Below are 22434 nucleotides of genomic sequence, written 5' to 3'. Positions count from 1 at the left end.
CTACAGTGTTACATGAGATAAGCTCACCTCAAACCCCTTTGTCTTGGCTGCACTCCAGAACTGGTCAAAGTATTTCACTTTGTCATTTATTGCATCAAGAATAATAAAAGGAAAAAAACCATCATCCAGAGTTTTCTTGAAAGTTTTCAACATGCTGTTTCGATAGGTATCCTCCATTTCTGGCTCATATTCATATTCAAGAACCTAGGTGGGAAATGTAGTATTTTGGTTAAAAAAATACTAAAATACTACTACTGATTTTTTTTTTTTTAAAGTATCAAGCCTTCTCAGATTATCAATACTGACTGCAAGGCATTTGGTCAAACCTTCATCTTAAGACGTTTCCCAGTATCAGGGTCCCTCTCTTCTTTTTCCACTTCAGTCATGAAATAATCATCTAGACCAAGAACTCTAGGTGGGGCACCGCCATATTCAACCTCCTTGTCCTGAAAGAGTGCAGACATTTGCATAATTCAAAGGGCTAATAAAAAGCCACATATAGCAAATGTGGCAAAGATAAAATGTGTCACATTCTCCATCATGTGTTCTACAACTACTTTGGTCAAGTTGCTTGCAACCATCTCATGCAGTGCTGTTTTTTCATACTCAGTTATCTGGAGATTTGTATGCAGAATGAAAAGACAGTCTCACACGAATTAGTTTTGCTAGATGGCTTTTTCCACTTCCCGGTAAGCCTCGCATTATGACCACAATCTGAACGTAAATCAAAATAATGATTAAATAGATACATAAAACACAAACCACAGTAAAAAAGACCAAACCAAATCAAGTATAGTCTGATGTCATACCCTATCCGGACGATTTGCTCGGCCAGGGGGTTTCAATAAATCTTCTACATTTTTGATCTCCGGTTTTTTTTCCACACGCTGAGGAAGAGAAGGGGGAGGAGGCTCTTCTGGATAACTTCTCTTGTCATCTGAGAGAAGGTAACATTTGCTGCATTTGCTTACTTTAAAAGGGGAATTTATTTCACATTTGAGCCCAATCTAAACATATTTTAAGCTTTACTTCTCTAGGTACCTCAGGTTTGATCAATTCCTCAAACAATTTGTAGTTTAAAAAAAAAAAAAAAATAGAGCTGCTCCACCACTGAACTCCATTCAATTGCAACACCCAAACTACACACACATTGACTGATACAGACAAAAATTTATCACATATACTTCATTGGCATTCTTGTTCATGAAAAAGCTTTCGAGGAAGGTAAAGTGTTGAGTTTTTTTATCTGTGTGCTTCAATCACAGGAATTTATTAATCCGCAAAAACAAAAGGCGAAAGTCTGTACGAAGCTAAATAGACTTGGACAAAAAGTTACTAAACAGCTTTATAATATTAGTCAAGAACAAAGCTATCTCTAAAGACTAACTCTGTTCTTTGCAGCAAGTACAAGTCCTGGTTTCAGATGGTCTGCTGCCTCAGAGATCACTGCATCAGCTCATGTCATTGTGACCCTTAATTTTTTTATTATTTAGATATCTTTATCGCCGTATTCACTGAATTTTACCTCTTATAGCCATAATTTGCACAAGGCTCTGTTTATCAAGGGAAATGAACATCGATTCATGCTCTGGATGGAGCATTTCCACAGCCCACAAGAAACATCATGTTGCTATTACAGAGTAAGACCAAAACCCAGTTGATTTCCAGTGCATTCATGTGATGCAATTTTGTTTTTAGGTTGTTTTTTTTTTTTTTTTAATTAACCAGCAGAAAAATAAGGAACCATCTCAAAGAAAAGTAGATCTTTTTTTTTTAAACTGTCTTCATAAAAACTACATTTTGATGTTGAGTACTCAGTTAGTGTACTTAAGAGTTGTATATTCATCTGATTATAACTGGATTTGCAATACAGCCATCTGTTGAGTAAAAACAACAAAAGAAAATCTTATAACTACATATATTGGTATTACTGTCTAAGATGACTATAAAGTCTCTAAAGTAAACATGTGAACTTCCCCTTTTAAGCTTTACTCCCTGGGCTTCCGAACTTCATTTTGCAATTTATATAAATTTAAAAGGATTTTCTTAACGTACTTCCATAGCTTGAAGGCCCATGGTCATAGCGCTCAAGATTTCTTTCATAGGAAGACCTATCATAGCCGGGTCTGGGGTACAGCTCCCGATCACGGTTGGCGTGAGATTGGTGTTCTCGCAGGTCTCTCTCTCTGTCCCTTAAACCTGGCCGCAAAGGGCCAGGGGGTGGCCTAAAACCAGACAGGGTACCAATCAAGAACACAGCACCCAGCATTAAAGATACAATAGTGGAGATATTTCTAAATCAGCTTGTTTTTGGCAAGTAACAAATAACTATGCACATTATTGCACATGAAATTATACTGATGTAACAAACTGTCCTTATTATAAGACATCACAGTACAGTAAAGTACAAAAATATCCCACCTCTCATCTCTAGAGTAGCGCTCTCTTTCATATCGTTCTCTGTCATAATCTAGCGGTGGTCTGTCTCTTAGCATCTCTCTCTCCCATTCCCTTCCATACTCCCTTTGTTCCACATAGGGATCATTTCTTCGATCAAAGTATGGATCCCGACGGCCTAGAGATTCTAATAAGGGAGACATAATATATCAGACATCATTACAAATTATCAATACACCAATTCTATGATGCAAAAAAAAATTTTAATTAACCAACCCTTTTCATATGATCGATCGGATGGCAGTGGGTCGGGCCTCAAAACAATCCTTTCGCCATATGAAATCCTTTCAACTTTGGCACCAACATCTATTTAAAGAAACCACCATAACATCAAATAACATTATAGACAATTTTCTTAAAAACATTTTCTTTAAATAAATAAACTTACCATGACCATGACCATAGTCTACTGTTTTGGCTATTAGCGTGGGTTTCGGGACTGGTGTTGAAGATGAATGGAAAAAATTTGTAACTTGTGCTGCTGGAGCCAACCCAGACTCCACAGACGTACCAGACACATTCTGCACAGCTTCAGACAACAGATTGGTAGCCTTTTTTGAGGGAAATGGTAGAATAAGAAGCGGGTTCACCATAAGTATAAATATATAATTACATCATTAATCCTCATCCCCCATATTGGTATTTGTGAGGATTCTTAAAAAAAAAAAAAAAAAAAAAAAAAAAGAAAGGCCTTACCTGAAGAGCACTTTTAACCTCAGGTGGAATTTCTAGGCCAAGGAGACCTGCAGGAAGGTCATGTGGTAATCCAGTAGACTCTGATTTGGGGGCATCACCTGAAACTTTTTTACTTTCCTGGAGTTCTCTAGTCGTGAAATTAAGTTAAAAACACCACCAAAAAATTTATTCACTCTTATCAAATACCATAATCATGGTAATGTAAGTGTACACGAATACTGTATCTACCTTATCATTTTCAGCTCCTGAGCAGCTTTGAGAATGATCTCATGTTGCCTTTGAGACAAGGCAAGCACAGCTTTAGCTGCACCTGGTGATGACTCATCAGGTGGAACATCTGGAAGGCTAATTTGCGGCCCAGTGGCTGGACGAAGTCCCACTGGGAGCTCAGGGTTCCTTTCATAAAGAGGTCCAGTTTCTTCATTGACATGAGAATACACTCTCTCTGGCTGTTGTGGAAGTGCTGCTGTTGGTGGTGCTTTTTCCCAACTAGGCTGTGAATGGAAAAGGGGTTCCTTATCTCTATCTAGATAAGGAAGGCCATCAGTATAACCAGGCCCTCTTCGTTCTTCTCCAATTTGGTCCTCATCTCCATAAGAGAATGCTCTCTCCCTTCCTTCTATCCACTGAACATCTCTTTTATGTTCTGGTGGACCATTTGCTGGATGTAGATAAAAGTCATGATCTGGTCGCAATCTACCCCACTCCTCACGTGAACGGTAATAGTCATCATCTTCCCTGTAATCATGGTGATGGTAATCAGGTGGACCTCTTTTATATCCATCATTTTCATGACCATACTCATTGCTATATTCTTGTTTATATGCTCCCTGAGAGTTTTCGAGGGTAGGTGGTGGTCTGCGCCACCTCACCCTATGCATTGAATAAGGTCGCATAGGTGGCCTTCTCATCTCTCTCTCCATCATTTCATGAGGGGGTAAAGGAGGATGCCTGGGTTCTCTGCCATGAGTATGAGGCCAACCTGGTTCTCTGTCCATTTCATTATGGTATCGGGGAAGACCCATCTTGTCCCTTTCCAATATTTCAGGTGGAGGGGGCCGCCTCATTTCTCCCCCAATCATGTCATGGCGTGGTGGTTGGCCCCATGGACCTGGACCACATCTAAATCGAGGACCAGATGGTTCTCGATTCATGTGAGAAGGACCACGATCGATATCCCCTGGTGGAGGAGGACGACGTGGACCATGGTGCATAAAGCGAGGTTGAAAAGGAGGATGTCTATGTCCCTCAGCAGGAAAGGAGGGTCTATGGTGCAATGGAGTTCTTCTCTCTGCCCAGTATGGATCTCCCTCCTGCCAGTACTCTGATTGCCCCTCTTGCCAGCATTCCTCTCGACCAAGCTCCAATCGAACCCTTGGAACTCGCTCTTCAGTCTCATCATAGTACTCTTCTGAAAAGTGATGCTCTTCTGGCTGCCAAAGGTCATGAGGCCCGTGATCATCCATCTTTCCAGCTGGTTCTTGAGAAAGATCTCTCCAGCCATAGTTCTCCTCCTCCTCCATGTGCCCCATCTCACTTATTGGCTGGTGATCATATGAAACATCATCTCTATTTTCATTGTGAAAATTAGGGTCAGATATAGGAGGGGGAACTAATTGTCCACTATATTGTCCTCGACCACGTCCACGACCTCTTCCTCGTATGGGCAAAGGCCCTTGGCCCCACCCTCTCCCCCGAACTGCTTGAGGTGGACCGCTTTGATTAATCTCTTGCTGAACACGAGGAGGCTCCTTTGGCATATCTGCTTTAAATGGGCCTTGTGGAGGGGCATTTGGGGGCTGCTGGGACACAGTAATGGTATTACTAGTTTTTGGTGTTTCTGAACTTGAACTCTGAGGGGTTTTATTGGCAGTGCTAACTGTTGTTTTTGGTGGGACAGGTGATAATGTTGAAATGGGAGTTTTGGCAGGATCTTTTTTCAGCTCCTCCTCCTTCACAGTTTCTGGGACAGTTTCCTCTACTTTTTTACTTTTGTCAGTTTGAGTTTGAGGAATAGGTTCACTTTGAACAAAAAAAACATCACCTGAATCAATTATGTCATCTGACATAGACTTAGCAGTAGGAACATCACCTTTATGTGTTTTATTTTGAGGTGTTTTTTTTTCATTCGGGACTGCAGCACTTGGTACTGAGGGAACTTCTGTTGTATCAGTTTTAGGTGGATGCATTTTAGTCTGAGTTACATCACCAGACTTAGTTTGTGACCCAAGGAAAGAATGTGGGGGTGGTCCAGGAGGTGGCCCTGGGGGTCTTTCATAGCAAGGAGGTGGGTTCAGCCTTGGGGGATTCTCAAATCTTCCTGGAGGCGCAGGTCGAATGGGATTACCTCTCAATGGCCTGCTGAAACGTTGACCAGCATCAAATCTAGGACCTCCACTAAAACGCTGTTGTGATGGCTGTTCAAATCTACAGCCCCTGGGACCTTCAAACCTAAAAATAACAAAAAATCTTCTTAACCAACAATTTGAAAATTGTTATTTCAGCACATCAGTGACGCGCAACTAGGGTAAACTTAAAACTATTTTTAAATGTACATTTAAAAATGTCCAATTACCTTGGACCTCTTGGGACTTCAAACCTTCCATGAGAACCAGGCAGCCTTGTTACTGGTCCAGGAAGGCCAGCAGGTTTGTAATGTACAGAAGGGCCATCGGGCCCTGCGGGTAGACACAAATCTGCTTCATTTGAGCCTGGCACCTTCTGTTGGCCAGTTGGTTCAGAGGGTTGGGCACTCTGAGGAGGGAGGCCTGATGAAAGAGCCATATTATTTTTTGACACAGAGGGTCCTACTGGGCTGGTCACCTCTGGTCCAGAAGGCCTAGGTTGTGCATATGGTCCCATCATGCCTCCATAGGGGTCACTGACACTATACTTCTGCTGCAAAGCTCTCAGTGTGGTCACTCTCTCGTGAAGATGTACTGATGTTGAGCTCATTTGCTCCTGCCACTGTCTCCACTGGCCTTCATACTCTTGTAGCTGGTCTTTGTGGGGATATGACTGAAACTGCTCCAGCCAGAGTTTAAAGTGTCTGTCCCACTCTTGCAACACTGAACCAAACTGCTGCTGTTGCATCTCATAGTGCTGCAACTGCATGTCTATGGGCATAGTCTGAAGATTAAAAAAAACCAAAAACTTAAAAGGCAGAAACTGTGGGACATCTATTCAGCAGAATATAAGCACAATAACTTTAAAAAATGTAGTTTTCTCTGATATCGCATCAATGCTGCTCTTGAGTGAATGCCAATGATGTATACTGTACTGTACTGAATGAATAGTAATATGCATAGCACACTGATTACTGAATCAGTTGTGATTTAGATATTACACAGTACTGAATGAGTAAAGATATGGACATTATATTGAATCAGAAGTGATATTACAATACACTGAATAAGAAGTGATATTGTAAAGGCTCTTAAAAATCTTTTTTAAGAAGTAACTAGATGCTTTCTTAAAATTACATGTGAAATCAAAGAACAAAAGTAAACCTATAGCTGAAAGAAAACCAGAAAACATCAACTACTTTGTCAAACATGATGTCAAAGTTCCTAAAATGGTACCAAACATCTGGCATGCTGAGCACTGATTTATTACAGAAATGTTACCTGGAGATGTGCCGGTTGCTGAATAACCTGTTGGTACCGCTGGAGGACCTGCTGTAGCTGAGCATGCTCCTGCATCAATGCATGGTACTGGTAGCCTGCTCTCTGTTGCTGAACATGTTGCCACTGAGCAGCTGCAGCCTGCAGCTGCTGCAGACGTACTGCCTCTGCTGGGTCCCCAGAGGCTGCCATGCCACTAGGCTAATAGTAATGCACAACAGTGTAGAGTGATTAAAATGGAACCACCAGCAATCAAGCTATTCTAAAGTGAATTAGAGATAGCCAATAGCAATTTGTCTATACTGAATTTGTCTATACTGCATTTAAATACAAGATTTTGCATTTAAATATTGCCTAATATCAATATTGAACTGATATGTTTCCATTAAAAAACACTCTGGAGCTGTGGTTCAGTTGTTTGGGTGAAACGATTGCTCAGAATTTTGTGAGATGTATTAAATATGCTATATATATTTTTACAGAGCTCGTGTGTGTTTGTAATAATAATAATAATAATAATAATATTATCTATCTATCTATCTATCTATATCTATCTAGATAGATAGATAGATAAACTTTGTTTATGAGACTAAAAAACACCTCTTTTAGTGAGATGAAATTTATTACATTGGTCATCACCTGCTTGGTTCTCATCTGTACTGTACTCATCCCCAGAAGAGAGAGACATATACTCTGCCTGTCTCTCTGTTCAGTACAGCTGCATCACTCACTGACTGCTGAAATTTACATTATAGCTTGTCCCCTTTTTTCTCATTACTGACTGCAACTGTAATTCCACATCAACTTAACACTGACCCTATATTTCTTCTTGCTAATTTTAGTGGAAAATCACTGTTCGACCCACTACACATTCCACACACACAGGACACTAAATGAGCAGACAGAGAGGCTACCTTTACTTCACTCAAACTTTGTTTAAAACCAATAAAAATATGATAGTTACAAGGTGATTATTCTATCTAGCTGGAAAAAAAAAATCTATGGACAGAGTTAGCTGAAGTTAACTTACTCTGCAGCTTCTTATTCAAATTTTCTAGTCCACCTTAAACTCAATAGCCTAATGTCTTGCTTAAATGGTATCAATAGAAGGCAAATAACCCATTTCCCCACAGTGGGTTATCAAAACTACATGAGAGCAATGCAAGTCATCACTTGTGTGCGACCACATGGACATGTGAGAATTTCTTCAAGACTGATGGAAAAGCATCATAGGTGGCTGACTCATGAAGCTGGTTAAGAGAGCACCAAGAACATGCAAAACTGTCATCAAAGTAAAGGGAGATTTTTTAACAAAGCATAATCAAATTGTTTTGACTCCACTGTTTTTATGAAACATAGAAAATAGTAGTTAAAAAAAGTAGGTGTCTCCAAACTTTTGCCATGTAGCATATCTGACAGTTTTAGAAATCTACCAAATCAAAGTTTTTGAAGATCTATTCAGCACATACACAGATAATTTTAAAAACTGAATGGCCTTTCCTCAAACTCATAAATATATATATATACACACACACACACATATATATGCATGCAAAAATAAGTTGTTATTTTGAAGGAATTTCAAATTAAATATTAAATATTAGACATTAAATGTGTTTTTTCCTCAATGATCAAACAAAGTAACTAAATATAACCAGTCTAGACTATTACTATTATATAAAATCATCATTAACAAGCTCACTTTACTGGTCTTAAGTTCAATCAAAATCTTGGGCAAACATGCAACACTATCAATTACCTTAGTGTCCTCAGGTGGAGGAGGAGGAGGCGGCTCCTCTTTGGGGGGTGGCGGTGGTGGGGCACTCTTGGGTGGTTCAGCTGGAGGTGGAGGTACTGGTGGGGCTTCAACACCTGCATCCTGAATTTGCTTTGCCTTTTCATTCTTTAACTTCTGCAGATTCTGAAGGTGCTGTTTGTACCAGTAGTCCTGCTGTTCCTAAGGAAAGGCAGGCTTGTGATTACATTGGGACCCCCTCCCTGACCACCACCTGTACCCTTATTATATATCTTAATTTACTGATTTTAGAACTGCTGTCAACTGTATTTGAATTTGCTAATACATTTTATGTTTCTGCTTTGCTTTCTATTTGATTAATTTGAAATATAAACATTATTTTAATAATATGATGCAAGATGTAAACAATTTCTACGAAATAGCGAGCCTCGTCTTTAACGTGATGGCATAATTAATGTATGCATTAATGCTTGCCTGTAAAGACATAGACGAAAGGTCGGCTTTGCCGTTCGGTTCCGATTTGGTGGAATCGCTCATCTTTTGTACATTTTCGCTGCCGTTTGTGTTCTGCGGTGCTGGCGCAGAGCTTTTAGACACAGCAGGCGATGAGGAGGAAGGTTCAGGCTGTTGGGGCACAGGTGGCGGAATATGGTTTCCCAGACCTCTCATGTGCGACGGCTGATCACCGAAGTTGCTGGTGGATACAATGTTACCAGGACCAGAAGAAAAAGCTATACCACCTCCTTGCCAGGGTCCAGGAGGATCTGAACCCAAACCACTGCCAAAACCGGAGATAGCATTGTGCTGTAACATAGACTGCAGCTGCCTCTGATGAAGCTGTTGTAGTTGTTGCATTTGTTGCAGGTGCTGTTCGTGTAAACTTGAAAAATTGGAAGGTGGCGCAGGCGACGTCCCATATCCAACAAATCCTGCTCCTGGTGGTTGTGGACCCCTGAACTGCTGATTTCTAGGACCGAAATGTTGAGGTTGTTGTGCGCCGCCATAGCTTCCCCATGAAGGATACATGCTTTGAGAAAAGGATTATGTTAGCAAGTTAGCTGGCTAACGCCTCGAGGCCTAGCTAACCTACGCGATTTCATAAAGCCGGTCAGGCTACTTGTCACTGCAACAAGATACCCACAAGTACAGCAATTGTAGCTAATTGTGCTGGTTTAGACTCGGGTGAGACTGTTCTCACGATTTAACTCTTACAATTGTGCATGGAACGCATTCTTTGTGGTTACTGTTGTCTTGGTAAGACACGGTAAAAGCTCTTCTTCGAAGACTGCTTTTAGCAACCTAGCGCGCTAGGTACCCAACATGAACGCAAAATACAAACGTAATTACGTTTCCAAATGCGTCAGTGCGTATGCACGTTTACGTGGGGCATTACTGAATAGCGACACACCCCACATGCAGTGTTCAAATGTTCCTACTCACCTGTGTTCACGTCTTAAATTGTTTTCTGATTTTATCCCATATATACAAATATGAATAGCGAAAAATAAAAACAAAATCTAAATGACATTACTAAAAGTATGCGGATCTGGTGCAAAACTAAGCAAACTAAAAAAGCTTAGAGTAGCAGTTTTCTGTTTACTAAGCTCTCGTTTTGTCGTTCTTGATTGACGTGTTACGCATGTGACTGACCTTTTCATTGTCTAATTAGGATGAGCATGTGTCATTTCTATGAGTATATAACGTTACGTATTTTTTTCTATTAAAAAAAAAAGTTTTGGTTTTTTTTTCGTTCGGCTACTGGTGGATGAAGCTTCGTGAAACAAAGCTTTTGAAGCAATTGTGTCGACAAATGGTTCGAAACATTGCACACCTCTCTCTTTAGTGACACCTACTGGCCATTCGTTTTCTGTTGGTTATTCTCACTACATAGTTCTTGATTCTCCCGTTTTATTCATTTGATTAATTAAAAATATGAATGAATAAAATGAATGGCAAAAGCGGCTTGTGTCAAGTGCATGGCAATAAGGAGCAAATACTAATTAGGGGAATGAGGTGTAATTAAGGTAATTATTAACAATAGGCTGTTGGGTGGCTCATGAATTGTAGCAGTCCATTTAAAAACTAAATGTAATAGGTACTGTTATTACACAGTCACTGATGTGTCTCCTCCCAACTCATGTAATGTCATGAACTGCACGGTGGAAGGGGAATACAGAAAGAACCATTCGGTCTTTATTTTTCATAATTTTTAAGAAAATTATTTGTTCTGCAACTCTCAGTTGATTTGATACTGATATAAAATTGGCAAAGCAATCTTGACAAATTTTTTACCAGTATACATATATATTTGGAATATATTTTAATGGGTTAGTATATGTGTTTGATATGGAAGATTTTTAGTCTTATTATATTAGTATAAATATTTATTTGGTATAGTTTTCTGTCAAAGCCGTTCTATTATACCTTGTTTAGATGGTCCAGGATGAACTTGTACAGAAGGGTTTTAATCCCTCTCTAAAATTGTAGGATGCATATACCAAAAATGGCAAAGCATAGATGATTTACTGTTATATGAAAACAGCCATTCACAGATATTGCCTTGTACCTTTGGTGAAGATTTTGTTTGGAAATGATTGCATATCACGGAACTGCCTCTCTTATGTGATTCTTCTATTATGTCACTTTGTGTATTTTTCAAAGTGTATTTTAGCTACTTACAAACTTTCTGAGAATTTGTAGGTGGGTTATTTCTGATATTTAGGATCAGATAACTTACTTGCGCCTCGTTTATCACATGACTGTCATGGTTGGCTGGTCCACCACCGAGAACGATATGCCCATATCAGACGAGGGCCATACCATTTGTCTATCCCGTTCCCAATCACCTGATTACTGATTGGAGACACCTGCTGCTCATCGTTGGGTCTCCCTATTTATGCACCCGCAGGTCCCAAAGAACAACGCTGCACATTAGTGGTCATAGAAACTACTGGATTACCTCGGTGCATTGTAACTCGGCATCCATAGCATTCCTGCAGATAACTTTACTGAGTATATTGTTTATCATGGATAATAAAAAGCATGTTAACTTAACTTCGCCTCTCGCTTCTTCTGTGCCACCAGCGTCACAGAATGCGCTGTCAACTGGAAGCGAAGCAAGCAGTTCTGACTGGGCTCACCTACTAACGGTTCAGATGGTGGCTCTGGACCAGCAGAAGCAGCTGATTGGGGAGATTTGCTCAATGGTGCAAGTACTCGGGCAGTACGTACACCGACTGGCCGAGAGTCCAGACCAGGGTATCAGACCAGCGGAAGACTACCCCATGGAGTTCCGGACCCTGGCTGCAGGTGATGGAACGAACCAGCGCTGATCGATGCATTCCTTGGAGGTCTAAAGGCAGAGTTGCAGGCAGAGTTGGCCTGCAAGCAGGGGGCTACCTCGTTGAACAAGGTAGTGTGTCTAGCCATCACATACGACCGCCTCCTGCAGGAGTAGCATCAGTACCTCAGCTGGGGCTCACCACAATGAGAGTGGACCTTAACAGCCCAACAGACTGACCCTCCAGAAGAGTCTATGCAACTGGGTGCGGCAGGAGTATGGCACAGACCCGGGGAGCAAAAGAAAGGTAACACCACGGTGATTGTTCCCCAATACACTCGATGTGTAAAATACCAGTCGAGATTTCATTTAAAACCCACCTGCTCTCTGCCCTAGCCTTAGTAGACTCGGGGGCGGCCGGCAACATCGTGGATTGGGATTTTGGAAAAAGGTTGGGGGAAAAGAGCCATCGCCCTACCCTCCCTGCTGAATGTGCAAGCCCTGGATGGAGGCTCTGTACATCCAGGGTACATCACGCACATCCTTCCCTGTCTTCTCCTCATGACCAACGGGGAGCACATGGAACACATCACCTTTTACTTCCTGTCCTCCCTCTCTCATCCCATCATGCTAGGTCTGCCATGGTTGCGTGCGCACAACCCACTCGTGACATGGCCAGACAACCACATTCTACAGTGGGCACCTGCTTGCTACAAAAGGTGCCTCTCCAACAAGTTAATGTCCCTCCTGGCTACCTCTATAGAGAGCCCCGAAGCAGACAAGCAAGTCATTGTACCCCAGGAGTACGAGGACCCCATGAAGGCGACACTGCTCCCCCCTCATTGGGAAGGAGATTGTGCCATTACCATTCAAGGAGGGCACGGTGCCCCCCAGGTGCAGGATCTATCCCCTCTCCCAAGAGGAAGAATGAGTGATGGAGCAGTACATCTCAGAGGCACTGGAGCAAAGGTACATCTGCCCCTCTATCTCTCCGGCATCAACTGGGGTCTTTTTCATTAAGAAGAAGGACGGGGGCCTAAGACCGCGCATAGATTTCCAAGCTGCTGGTTCCGGCAGCACTTGAACAGCTGAGGGGGGATAAGTATATCACCAAACTGGACTGGACGTTGTGCATATAACTTGATACGAGTCAGAGAGGGGGACGAGTGGAAAACTGCTTTCAGCACGTCCACTGGCCACTATGATTACCTGGTCTTGCTGTATGGCCTGGCCATGGCTCCATCTGTCTTTCAGGCCCACATCAATGAGATTTTGAGGGATTACTTGGGAAGATCTGTCCTTGCTTACATCGACGACATCTTGATCTATTCCTCCTCCTGGAACCAACACGTGCTTGACGTGTGGGCCGTGCTCCAGACCTTATTAAGGAACCACCTATACTGCAAGGCAGAGAAGTGTGAGTTCCACTGTAGGGAGGTAGACTTCCTGGGGTATGTCATCCAGGAGGACAGTGTGCGTGTGGAACCAGGCAAAATGGAGGAAGTGAGGGGTTGGCCTACACCACACATGCTCAAGGCGCTAGAATGGTTTCTGGTCTATGCGAACTTGTATAGGAGGTTCATGAAGAACTTTAGTTCCATCGCAAAACCCCTCACAAACCAACTCTGGGGACCGACTAAGCAGGTCAGATGGACCCCTGAGGTGGAGAGGTCTTTCGAGGAGCTCAAGGCCACTTTCACCACCGCACTGGTACTCCAGCAATTCAACCCTTCGTGGTGGAGGTGGATGCTTCAGACACAGGAGTGGGTGCCATGTTGTCCCAACATATGGGTGAGAGAGGGGGATTTAAACCCATTGCCTACTTTTCCCGGAAGCTAAGCCCTGCGGAACGGAACTACGGTGTAGGAGACTACGAGTTGTTAGCCTGAAATGGGGCCAATTTGGCTCGAGGCATTGGCACAAGGGAGCGCAACACCCCTTTAGGGTATACATCGACCACAAAAACCTGCTAGAACAATCAATCAGAATACATGATGATAAACAAAAGAACGGAACAAAAAAGATAAAACATGAAGCAGAATAATAAGCAGAACTAGAAACTTAACACACAAAGAAGAGAAAACAATAAACTAGGACAACAGCCAACAAACCTGACTAGTAAACACAGGGTTTAAATACACCAAGGAATTACAAAAAAAACAACAACCAAGGAACAGCTAGGGACAATTGGGGGCACAGAATGAAACAACCAAAACAAAAACAAAATACACATGCAAGCGATCGCTAGAGCTGGGAAACATGACACTCTGAGAACACAGATGGAATGGATTTAAGAGAAAAGTAGTTCACCCTTGTTTCTTACCATAAACTACTATTATTAACTGTTTATTAGAGATTAGGAATATTTAAATCAATACACTGAAGCTGTAACCTAATTATATGCAAGCCAATTTTATTTATATAGCAGTTTTTATAACATTTGTTGTCACAATGTTTTGCATTTTACAAATGTCCAAGTCCAAGCCCCAGTGAGCAAGCCAAGGGCAACAGTGGCAAGGAAAAAACATCCTAGAGCATGAGGAAGAAACCTTGAGAGGAACCAAGACTCAAAGGGGGCGCATCCTCCTCTGTCCGACAACGGACACTATAATAGTAATAATATAAACAATAAGGAACAGAAAAAATAGTGAAAGATAGAGATAGAAAATAAATAAATAATGATTAAAAAAAACCCAAAAAAAACCAAGCAATCAATCTCTAGTCTGGTTTCCTAGAAGTCCTAGACTGGTCCCTATGGTGTGCACGTGTCTGAAACTCATCCCACATGAGAAAGTTAATCAAGGGCAATTATTTGAATTATTTGGCTGCGGTCAAGGTGTGGTAGGCTAGAGCAGGGAGCCATGGCAGCTGTCATTTCTGCCCCTAGGAATTCTCTTCCAAAGGTTGAGGAAAGGAAAGGGTACTATTTAAAACCATGAGTTCTGAATAGAACCATTTCGTGTTTAAATGGTTCTTTGCATGGTGAAATGGTGCTACAGATTAACCTGTCCCTCTGATCCCACTGTCTGCCTCATCTGGTCTGGTTGTCCTTCCTCAGGGCCCTGGAGCATGTTTCTCAAAGTGAGTGGCACAGAGTCAGCGATGCTTAGAAGCACACATGCATTAATCATAGATACATCAGTATATATAGATGGCAAAAAAGATGACAAGTGGAAATCTGTAAATGACATAGCAAGTGCAACATGTTCAGACTTGAATATGTAGTATCAAAAATGAGACCATCTGTCACTAGCTCAAACCATATTTGATACAGCCTTTCACCTATCTAAAAATAGACATGTGTTACGACCCTGTCTAGGGGTTTGAGTGTTACAGCAGTAGAAATGAGTGCTGTAATCAATAACCAAACAATAAAGTTTACAGCAAAGATCAAGTGTATTTACAAGTTTTGGTGTTCAAAGATAAGAAACTCATGCAGTTGCATCAGGAGTGGCCAACACAACAAACAAAAACCACACTAGAAACAAAAAGATGACTGACTAAACTAACAAAAATAAACAGACAATGACTACACTGACTACACTTTTAGAAACAAAGATAAACCCACACCCAAACAAAATGGCAGCCACTCCCTACCACCAGTATGTAACTATATACAGGACAATATATACACAAAATGCTAGATAAATATGTTTCTTGTAATCAAACAAACAAGGGGCAAATCCAAAGTCATACACACAAAATCTAGCAAATACAAGATCAAAATGCAGCAACAAGTCAAAACCAGCAACACCAAACTCTTCTCCAATGAGCCTTAAGCTGAGCCCTTTGTCTCTTCCTCTTCTTTTTATATTGTCCTCTGCTCACCAGAAAACCTGGTGTGGTTTGGAATGGTGGATACCGGAGAGGCAGAGGCAAAACCTGGAACACAGAATGCAGACATACAAGTGGACATGGGGGGGTTAAGCATGGACTTCTCCCCAGAAGTTCTACGTTAGGAAATTAATCAATACCATCAACCATCAAATAAATCTAAGCCCGGGACAAAGCATCTGCTACCACATTCTCACTTCCCTTTTTGTGTAGGATATTCAAGTTGAACCCCTGTACAATGAGGGACCAGCGCATAAGACACTGGTTGGTGTTTGCCATACGGCTAAGAAAGACCAAGGGATTATGGTCAGTATATACCGTAACTGGCTGAGAACTGCTTCCAGTATAAATTTCAGAATGCTGCAGCACTAACAAAAGAGCAAGTGCCTCTTTTTCTATGGTGCTGTATGCTAATTGCTGTTTTACAAATTTATTTGAGAAATAACAAATAGGGTGTTCTAAGCCTTGGTTATCCTCCTGTTTGAGGACAGCACCAGCACATACACCACTAGCATCAACCTCCAATATAAAGGGACACAAGAAGTCAGGCGCAGCCAGAACAGGTGTATGGCATAACAATGCTTTAATGACATCAAAAGTGTCCTGGCACATAGGGGACCACTCAAAGTGAACTTTCTCATGGAGTAAGCTTGTTAAGGGTGTCACAATTACAGAAAATTTTTTACAGAAACATCTGTAAAACCCAGCCATACCCAGAAAACGTCTGAGACTCCATTTGTTGTCCACATAGGAAAGGACAGAATGGCCTGCACTTTGGCATTCAAAGGACAAACCATCCCATGGCCAACTAGTTTGCCCAAGTATGCTACCTCGTGCTTACCAAAATCACATTTGTCTAGATTCAAAACAAATAAATGAATTGGGTTTTTGTTTTTTTGTTTTTTTTTTTGCTTTTTAAAGGTTAATAAATAGGTAAAGGTCAATAAAGGTAACTATTGTTGGCAGTGATTTGGTCTTATCTTTCTTAACTGACCTGTACATTACTACATTGTAAGGAGCAGATAGTGAGGGTCTAAACGTGCAGTACTGCAGCTTGTGTCGAGATTTTTCTCACCAGTACACAGTGCACTCGTACAAATACATCAGTCTTGAACAGTAGGTGGCGCTGAGCGTACACTTTACAAGATGTGACTGCATAGAAAAGCACTTCAGTGAGTCAAAGTGGAGGCAGCAGCTTTCTGTTGATAATGAGTGGCCAGCAGATGAGTCTGTCTAGTATCCATCGTTTTCCTATACTTTATAATTTCCTGTGATTGCTAGCTCAGTCCTGTTTTAACGTGCCCTCAAAAAAGTACCATAAATAACATGAGAGCTATTAGTAGGTGAAGTTGTTAGTGTACCGTAGGCTAGGCTTCAGCTGAAGTTGAGTCAGTGGGCCATTTATATTTCTAAACTTTATCTAAAAGACCTTCCACCATGTACAGTAACAGGATGATATTAGCTCAGCAGGCAACGGTAAAAGCCAGAGTAGAGAGGTGATCAAATCCAAGGAGAACAACTCGAATCACAGAGAATAAAGACATCCAGGGTCAAACCAGAAGACAATCAAACACAAAGGAGCAGGCGAATAAGGAATCACCGGGGAAACAAAACAGGTCGGTAACAAGCAGTCAGAATATACACCAGGGAACCGTTCAGTACACGCTGTAGAACTTCGCAGAGGTTAAACGGAACAGAAGCGAATATATAACCTAGCAAAGATTTGACATCAATAATCTGGTAATGCGGATCTGGTGAGGTTGTTGCAGTCACGAACTGGGCTCGGCTGCGTGAGCGTATACATCTGTGAAGTGAACTTTTATAGTTCACTGCTAAATAAATTGGACGATGAGTGTAGTTTTTCTTTTTCTTTCTTTTTTTTTCCTCAGGTGTATTCCAGATTTCATATTTCCCCTCTCTTCCAGACCTTGACGCTGTTCCGTTCCGCTACAGGCCTCTCCTGGAAGCAGAAAAGAGAGGTAAGCAGTAAGGCAGTTGTTTTTGGTTATTGCAGAGATTGGTTTTGGCTTTGGCTTTGGCTTTGGCTTGTGTTTGTTTGTGTGATTTGAGTGCATAACTTTGTTTCCCTATTTGAACCTTGACTTTAGCTTCATCCCTCTGACTTTGGTTGCTGTTGTATATAGTGTATATATTGTATAGACACAGTATAAATATTGTTTGGTGTATAGTACTTTGGTGTTGGATACTGGTGGTAGGGAGTGGCAGCCATTTTTGTTGGGTGTGGGTTTATGTGTTAAATAGTTAGGGTAGTCTTTTTTTTGTTTATTTTTGTTAGGATAATTGTGTTTTCTTTCTTTAGTGTGGATCTTGGTTATAGTTTTGGCCTGATTCACTCCAGAAGCAATTACACCAGTGTGTTTATTTGTTTGTAAATAATTACCTCTGTATTATACACTAATACACAAAAGAGACTACCATTTGTGTTTACATTTCTTTTTATCCTTTAACAGTTACATTATCCATGCCGCTAGCCATTTATCATTCCTTTTCCTTGTTACATCCCCACAGCCTAGACAGGGTCAACATTTTTCTATATATCAAGTTATAGTCATTGCTAGATATTGCTTCTTTTCATATATATGTTTTAAACAAAGATAATCCAAGTAACAGTTTTTACTACTATTACATGTATTGCTCTGTTTCTCATAGGAATTGATAATACGCACAATGTTGGAGCGGCTTCAAACACGCATTTGTGCATGTTCTCAGTCAAAAGCCTCTGGACCTGGATTATTTAGAGTATTTATGTTTTCAATAAAGTGATCTCTTAAGTGCATTCTCCGATCAGATTCCTGCCCCAATGTTTATTGTTGATTCTCTCGCAGAGTTACACAAGATGATTACTCAGGAAAAGCAAGGTCAGCTTCCTCAAGTATTCGCCAAGCTCAACTATGGCCATCCAAAATGTGATGTCTCTGCAGATTGTCTTCTACACCTTCTGAATCAAGGTCTGTCTGTGCTAGAGAACACTACAGCACGTCTTCAAATACTTGATCGTTTGGTTGTTGAAACTGAAACATGCTGCATGCTGGGTACCGCCTAGTTAGAGGGTGCTAGCAGGCCAGACAGCATCCAGTGCAGTGGTTGAGGGCTTCTATGCACCATGTGAACACTGTCAGAATTCACTGCCTGTTGAATCAGCTAGGGTGTGTTGTGGCACACACGCTCAGTTTCTGGTCTGAAGACCCTTATGCACATAGATCATGTACATAGATCATACCTAAGTGCAGCTAACAACAGCTCAACCCTTTTACAACAATCAGTGGTATACTTATTAATCGCCAATATACTTCTATGCACCATGTGAACACTGTCAGAATTCACTGCCTGTTGAATCAGCTAGGGTGTGTTGTGGCACACACGCTCAGTTTCTGGTCTGAAGACCCTTATGCACATAGATCATGTACATAGATCATACCTAAGTGCAGCTAACAACAGCTCAACCCTTTTACAACAATCAGTGGTATACTTATTAATCGCCAATATACAAATTCTGGTATACCTCCATTATCTCATTTAAATGAGGTTAGTAAAAGGAGAAAGAAAACACACTGAAAAGGGCCCAAGGTTTTATGCTAAAACATGCCTAGTTATTTTTTTTTTGGGTAAGTGGAGAAAATGTTGCTATTGCATGCTTGTTGTTTTCTGTTTAGGGGCAGGAAGGTCCAGGTTCATCGCTGGGAATCTCTGTGTTGGCTCTATGACTCTGGACTACCCTAATGACTACGACTTTGGATTTGCCCCTAATAAATCTCGCTCTTCTCTGCACATGCATCCGCCACCTTACCGCTCACCGTTACAGAATGAACAGCGTAACAAGGAGCGAGACTCTGGAAGGTGGTTGTTCTGCTGGGACAAAACTCCGGCTGTTTCTATGCAGTCTGAGTTCGTTACATCTCAGCACCAACAAACCAGAGACAGCAAATCCCCTGGCACTGCAGGTACATGGGCATCTCATTGTTCCCGGAAAAAGCAGGATCACGGTTATTTTGATGATGATGAGATCCCAGGTAAGCGCAGGGAGTCTGCCCATCTTGACCAATGCTGCAGGGTAGAGCAGATTGCAGTAGCAAAACTGGTCTTCAATCTTCTTTAGTTCATACGTCACTCCGCTGCTGTATGCCATTCATTGGCTTCCAGTAGCTGCCTGCATCAGATTTAAAACCTTGGTGCACACCTACAAAGCCAAAAATGTACCAGCCCCTCCATACATGATGTCAATGGTAAAGCCTGATCGGTACCTCAAGTACTATGAACCTCAAACATGGCTCAGCTTGAAACACCATGCTTCAAATCTCATGGAAGACAAGTATCGAGACTGTTCCCAGATGGTGGAATGAACTTCCTCTGGGTGTCTGGACAACAGAATCCCTTGCAGTCTTCAAATGCAGACTAAAGACCCATCTATTTATGGAATATTTAAGTGCACAAAGGATAATGCTTTATCTAGGTTAGCAGTTAATGCTGTGATGCTTCCTGTTTTCGAAATTGTTCCATGTGAATCCCACTGTTTAAGCATTCTAGTCCTTACTGTTATCTAATTTTTAGTAATTTTTCCTTAGACATGACTACATACAACTCTGAAATCGGCAGCTATAACTAGACATCTTTCATTAAAAACTTGTCAATGTGTGACCTGGCATCTATCCAAAGCTATGTAATCTAGTAGCTGGTATATCCATTTCACAATGGCTTACAACTTGTTTGTTGCTAGTGTCTATTTTGGCATGTTCAGTTACCCTTCTTTCATCATTAGCAATACATTTATCTGTGAGAATTGTAGGTTAATCATTAACTTTGATTAACTTTGAACTTTGTTAAACATAAAAAAATGCCAACTTTTCCAGACCCACTTACTTTCTTTGGCCATGTGGTATCAGGACAAGGGGTAGAAGTAGACCCAGAAAAGGTAAGCCATATGTGAATATCCACCACCTATGGATATCAAGAGTCTGTAGAGATTCTTGGGACTAGTAGGCTGGTACCACAAGTTTATCCCTTACCTACTGGACATTTCAGCTCCCCTAAACCAGCTGAAGAAAAACAACACGTTCTGAAAGTGAACAGAAGAGTACCAACAGGCTTTCATAAGGTTGAACGAGGCCCTTCAGTCTTCCCCAGTACTACCTCAGCCTAGAAGTGATCTCACACACCAAGGCAAAACTCAAGGTGTTAGCAAAATGTAGATTTTCCAAGATTGTTATACATGTCAGCAGTAATGATTTTAGTGGGATCGAGGTAGTCAGAGATCACCAAAAATTTAAAGAGGGGTGTGTGAGTTAGTGTGAACAATGTTGGATGCTGTAATATACTTGGGCTTCATTTCAATTTGGTGTGGCACTGAAACCTACAGTAGGTTATGTGTGCTTAACTGATAGATGTCTAAATATTGCTAAGAAAACAATGTGGGTTTTATAGGTGACTGGACCTGTTTTGATGGCAGTGTAGCGATTCCAAACTCGACATGCGAGAGGCAGAATGCATATGCAGAGGGCAGTTTATTTATGGCAGAAAACACACAATCACAAAGGGCAAAATAACAGGGGCAAGGAGGAAACACTGAGACAAAATAACACACAAACTAAGCAATGGTGATGACAATATGGGGAGCGTAACTTACCAAAATAACTGATGAACTTGAAGACAAAACATGAAGGAATGAAGGAACAGACAGTGGGCGGAGGAAATGAAACCAAGGAACAGACCAGACACGCAAAGGAAAACAGACACGACTGGGAAACTACAGAAATAGGGACGCCAGGAGGGCAGCTATTCCTTACAGGCAGACCTGGCTTTTTGAAATGGGACAGCATCCACCACTCATGGGAAGGTGTCCCACAAGGGTGTCCCAGCCTTATGCCCATATTATTCTCATTATATATGCTACTGTTGTGCACATATATTCGTAAGCATGGTATTAGCTGCTACTGCTTTGTGAACGATACTCAGTTATATTAAAGGAAATAAAAGCTGAATGACAACTTTCTGATCCTGATCTCCAATAAGACGAAGGTGCTATTGATTAGACTAAAAGCTGCAAGAAGCAATTTATCTTTGATTCTTTAAATCTTGATGGCTTTTCAGTAACAGCCAAAACTTCTATCTTATTATATCTTGTGATTCCTGCTTGTATTTGTGATGTTTAGTTATAGCCTATTCCCTTTTTCTGTTTCTGTGTGTTTGTCAAGTCAAATGTATTTATATAGCACTTTTTACAACAGATGTCCTCACAAAGCAGCTTTAAAAATGTCCAAGTTCAAGTCCCCAGTGAGCAAGCCAAGGGTGACAGTGACAAGGAAAAACTCCCTAGAGCATGAGAAAGAAAGCTTGAGAGGAACCAAGGCTCAAAGGGGAGGACGACCCATCCTCCTCTGGCCGACAATGGACATCACAATACTAACAAGATAGACAATAAGGAGCAGAATAAATAGTGAAAGAGAAAAGTAAATAACAATAAAATGAAAAAATAAGCAATTAATATCTAGTCCAGTTTTTAGAAGTCTTAGTCTGGTCCTGATGGTGTGTGTGTCAAAGAACCATCCTGCACGAGACCATGCATCAAGGGCAATGGAGAAGTAGTGTGGTGGGCTACAGCAGGGAACATCAGAGGGTGGTGGGAGTAGCCATGGCATCTGAGACGGGTTGAGGCACAGTAACATCATGACAGGTGTACCGTGGCAGAAAGACAGAAGAGATTAATAGGCATGTCCAGGTATGAAGGTGTGTAAATTAGAGAACTATAATGTGCAAAGATGGACTTCAGTAGA

General features: G+C 41.4%; 2 protein-coding genes across 21 annotated transcripts in view; one reads left to right on the top strand and one right to left on the bottom strand.

Annotated features, from left to right (window-relative positions):
* Positions 1-11123, bottom strand: part of ylpm1 (YLP motif containing 1) — a 43234-nt gene extending 32111 nt beyond the window's left edge. For 12 of the 20 annotated variants that reach the window (XR_014124364.1, XR_014124366.1, XR_014124367.1 and 9 more), the window contains exons 1-14: positions 9007-11120; positions 8536-8733; positions 6780-6977; positions 5729-6282; positions 3382-5604; positions 3154-3280; positions 2846-3008; positions 2674-2763; positions 2422-2584; positions 2056-2225; positions 810-937; positions 652-714; positions 327-446; positions 28-204 (exon numbers count right to left, since the gene is read on the bottom strand). Coding sequence is in view for 8 of the 20 variants with exons in the window: in XM_081716855.1 (XP_081572981.1) it covers positions 28-204; positions 327-446; positions 652-714; positions 810-937; positions 2056-2225; positions 2422-2584; positions 2674-2763; positions 2846-3008; positions 3154-3280; positions 3382-5604; positions 5729-6282; positions 6780-6977; positions 8536-8733; positions 9007-9558 (4926 nt within the window). In the remaining 12 variants the exon portion in view is untranslated. Of the gene's footprint in view, positions 1-27; positions 205-326; positions 447-651; positions 715-809; positions 1878-2055; positions 2226-2421; positions 2585-2673; positions 2764-2845; positions 3009-3153; positions 3281-3381; positions 5605-5728; positions 6283-6779; positions 6978-8535; positions 8734-9006 lie in introns of those variants that run through there. The other 8 variants (XR_014124369.1, XR_014124370.1, XR_014124371.1 and 5 more) reach the window with 4 other exon arrangements.
* Positions 11124-17151: 6028 nt separating this feature from the next.
* Positions 17152-20638, top strand: LOC145658671 (uncharacterized). The gene is made up of 4 exons (XM_081716860.1): positions 17152-17262; positions 17536-17625; positions 18493-18615; positions 19321-20638. The coding sequence occupies exons 3-4, from the start codon at positions 18504-18506 to the stop codon at positions 19761-19763; spliced, it is 555 nt and encodes a 184-aa protein (XP_081572986.1). The 5' UTR covers positions 17152-17262; positions 17536-17625; positions 18493-18503; the 3' UTR covers positions 19764-20638.
* Positions 20639-22434: the final 1796 nt, after the last annotated feature.

The sequence above is a fragment of the Electrophorus electricus genome, chromosome 7 (assembly GCF_041902795.1).
Source record: "Electrophorus electricus isolate QZ-2024a chromosome 7, ASM4190279v1, whole genome shotgun sequence".
In the NCBI taxonomy this organism is placed as follows: domain Eukaryota; kingdom Metazoa; phylum Chordata; class Actinopteri; order Gymnotiformes; family Gymnotidae; genus Electrophorus; species Electrophorus electricus.
This window is presented reverse-complemented; position numbering and strand designations above follow the sequence as displayed.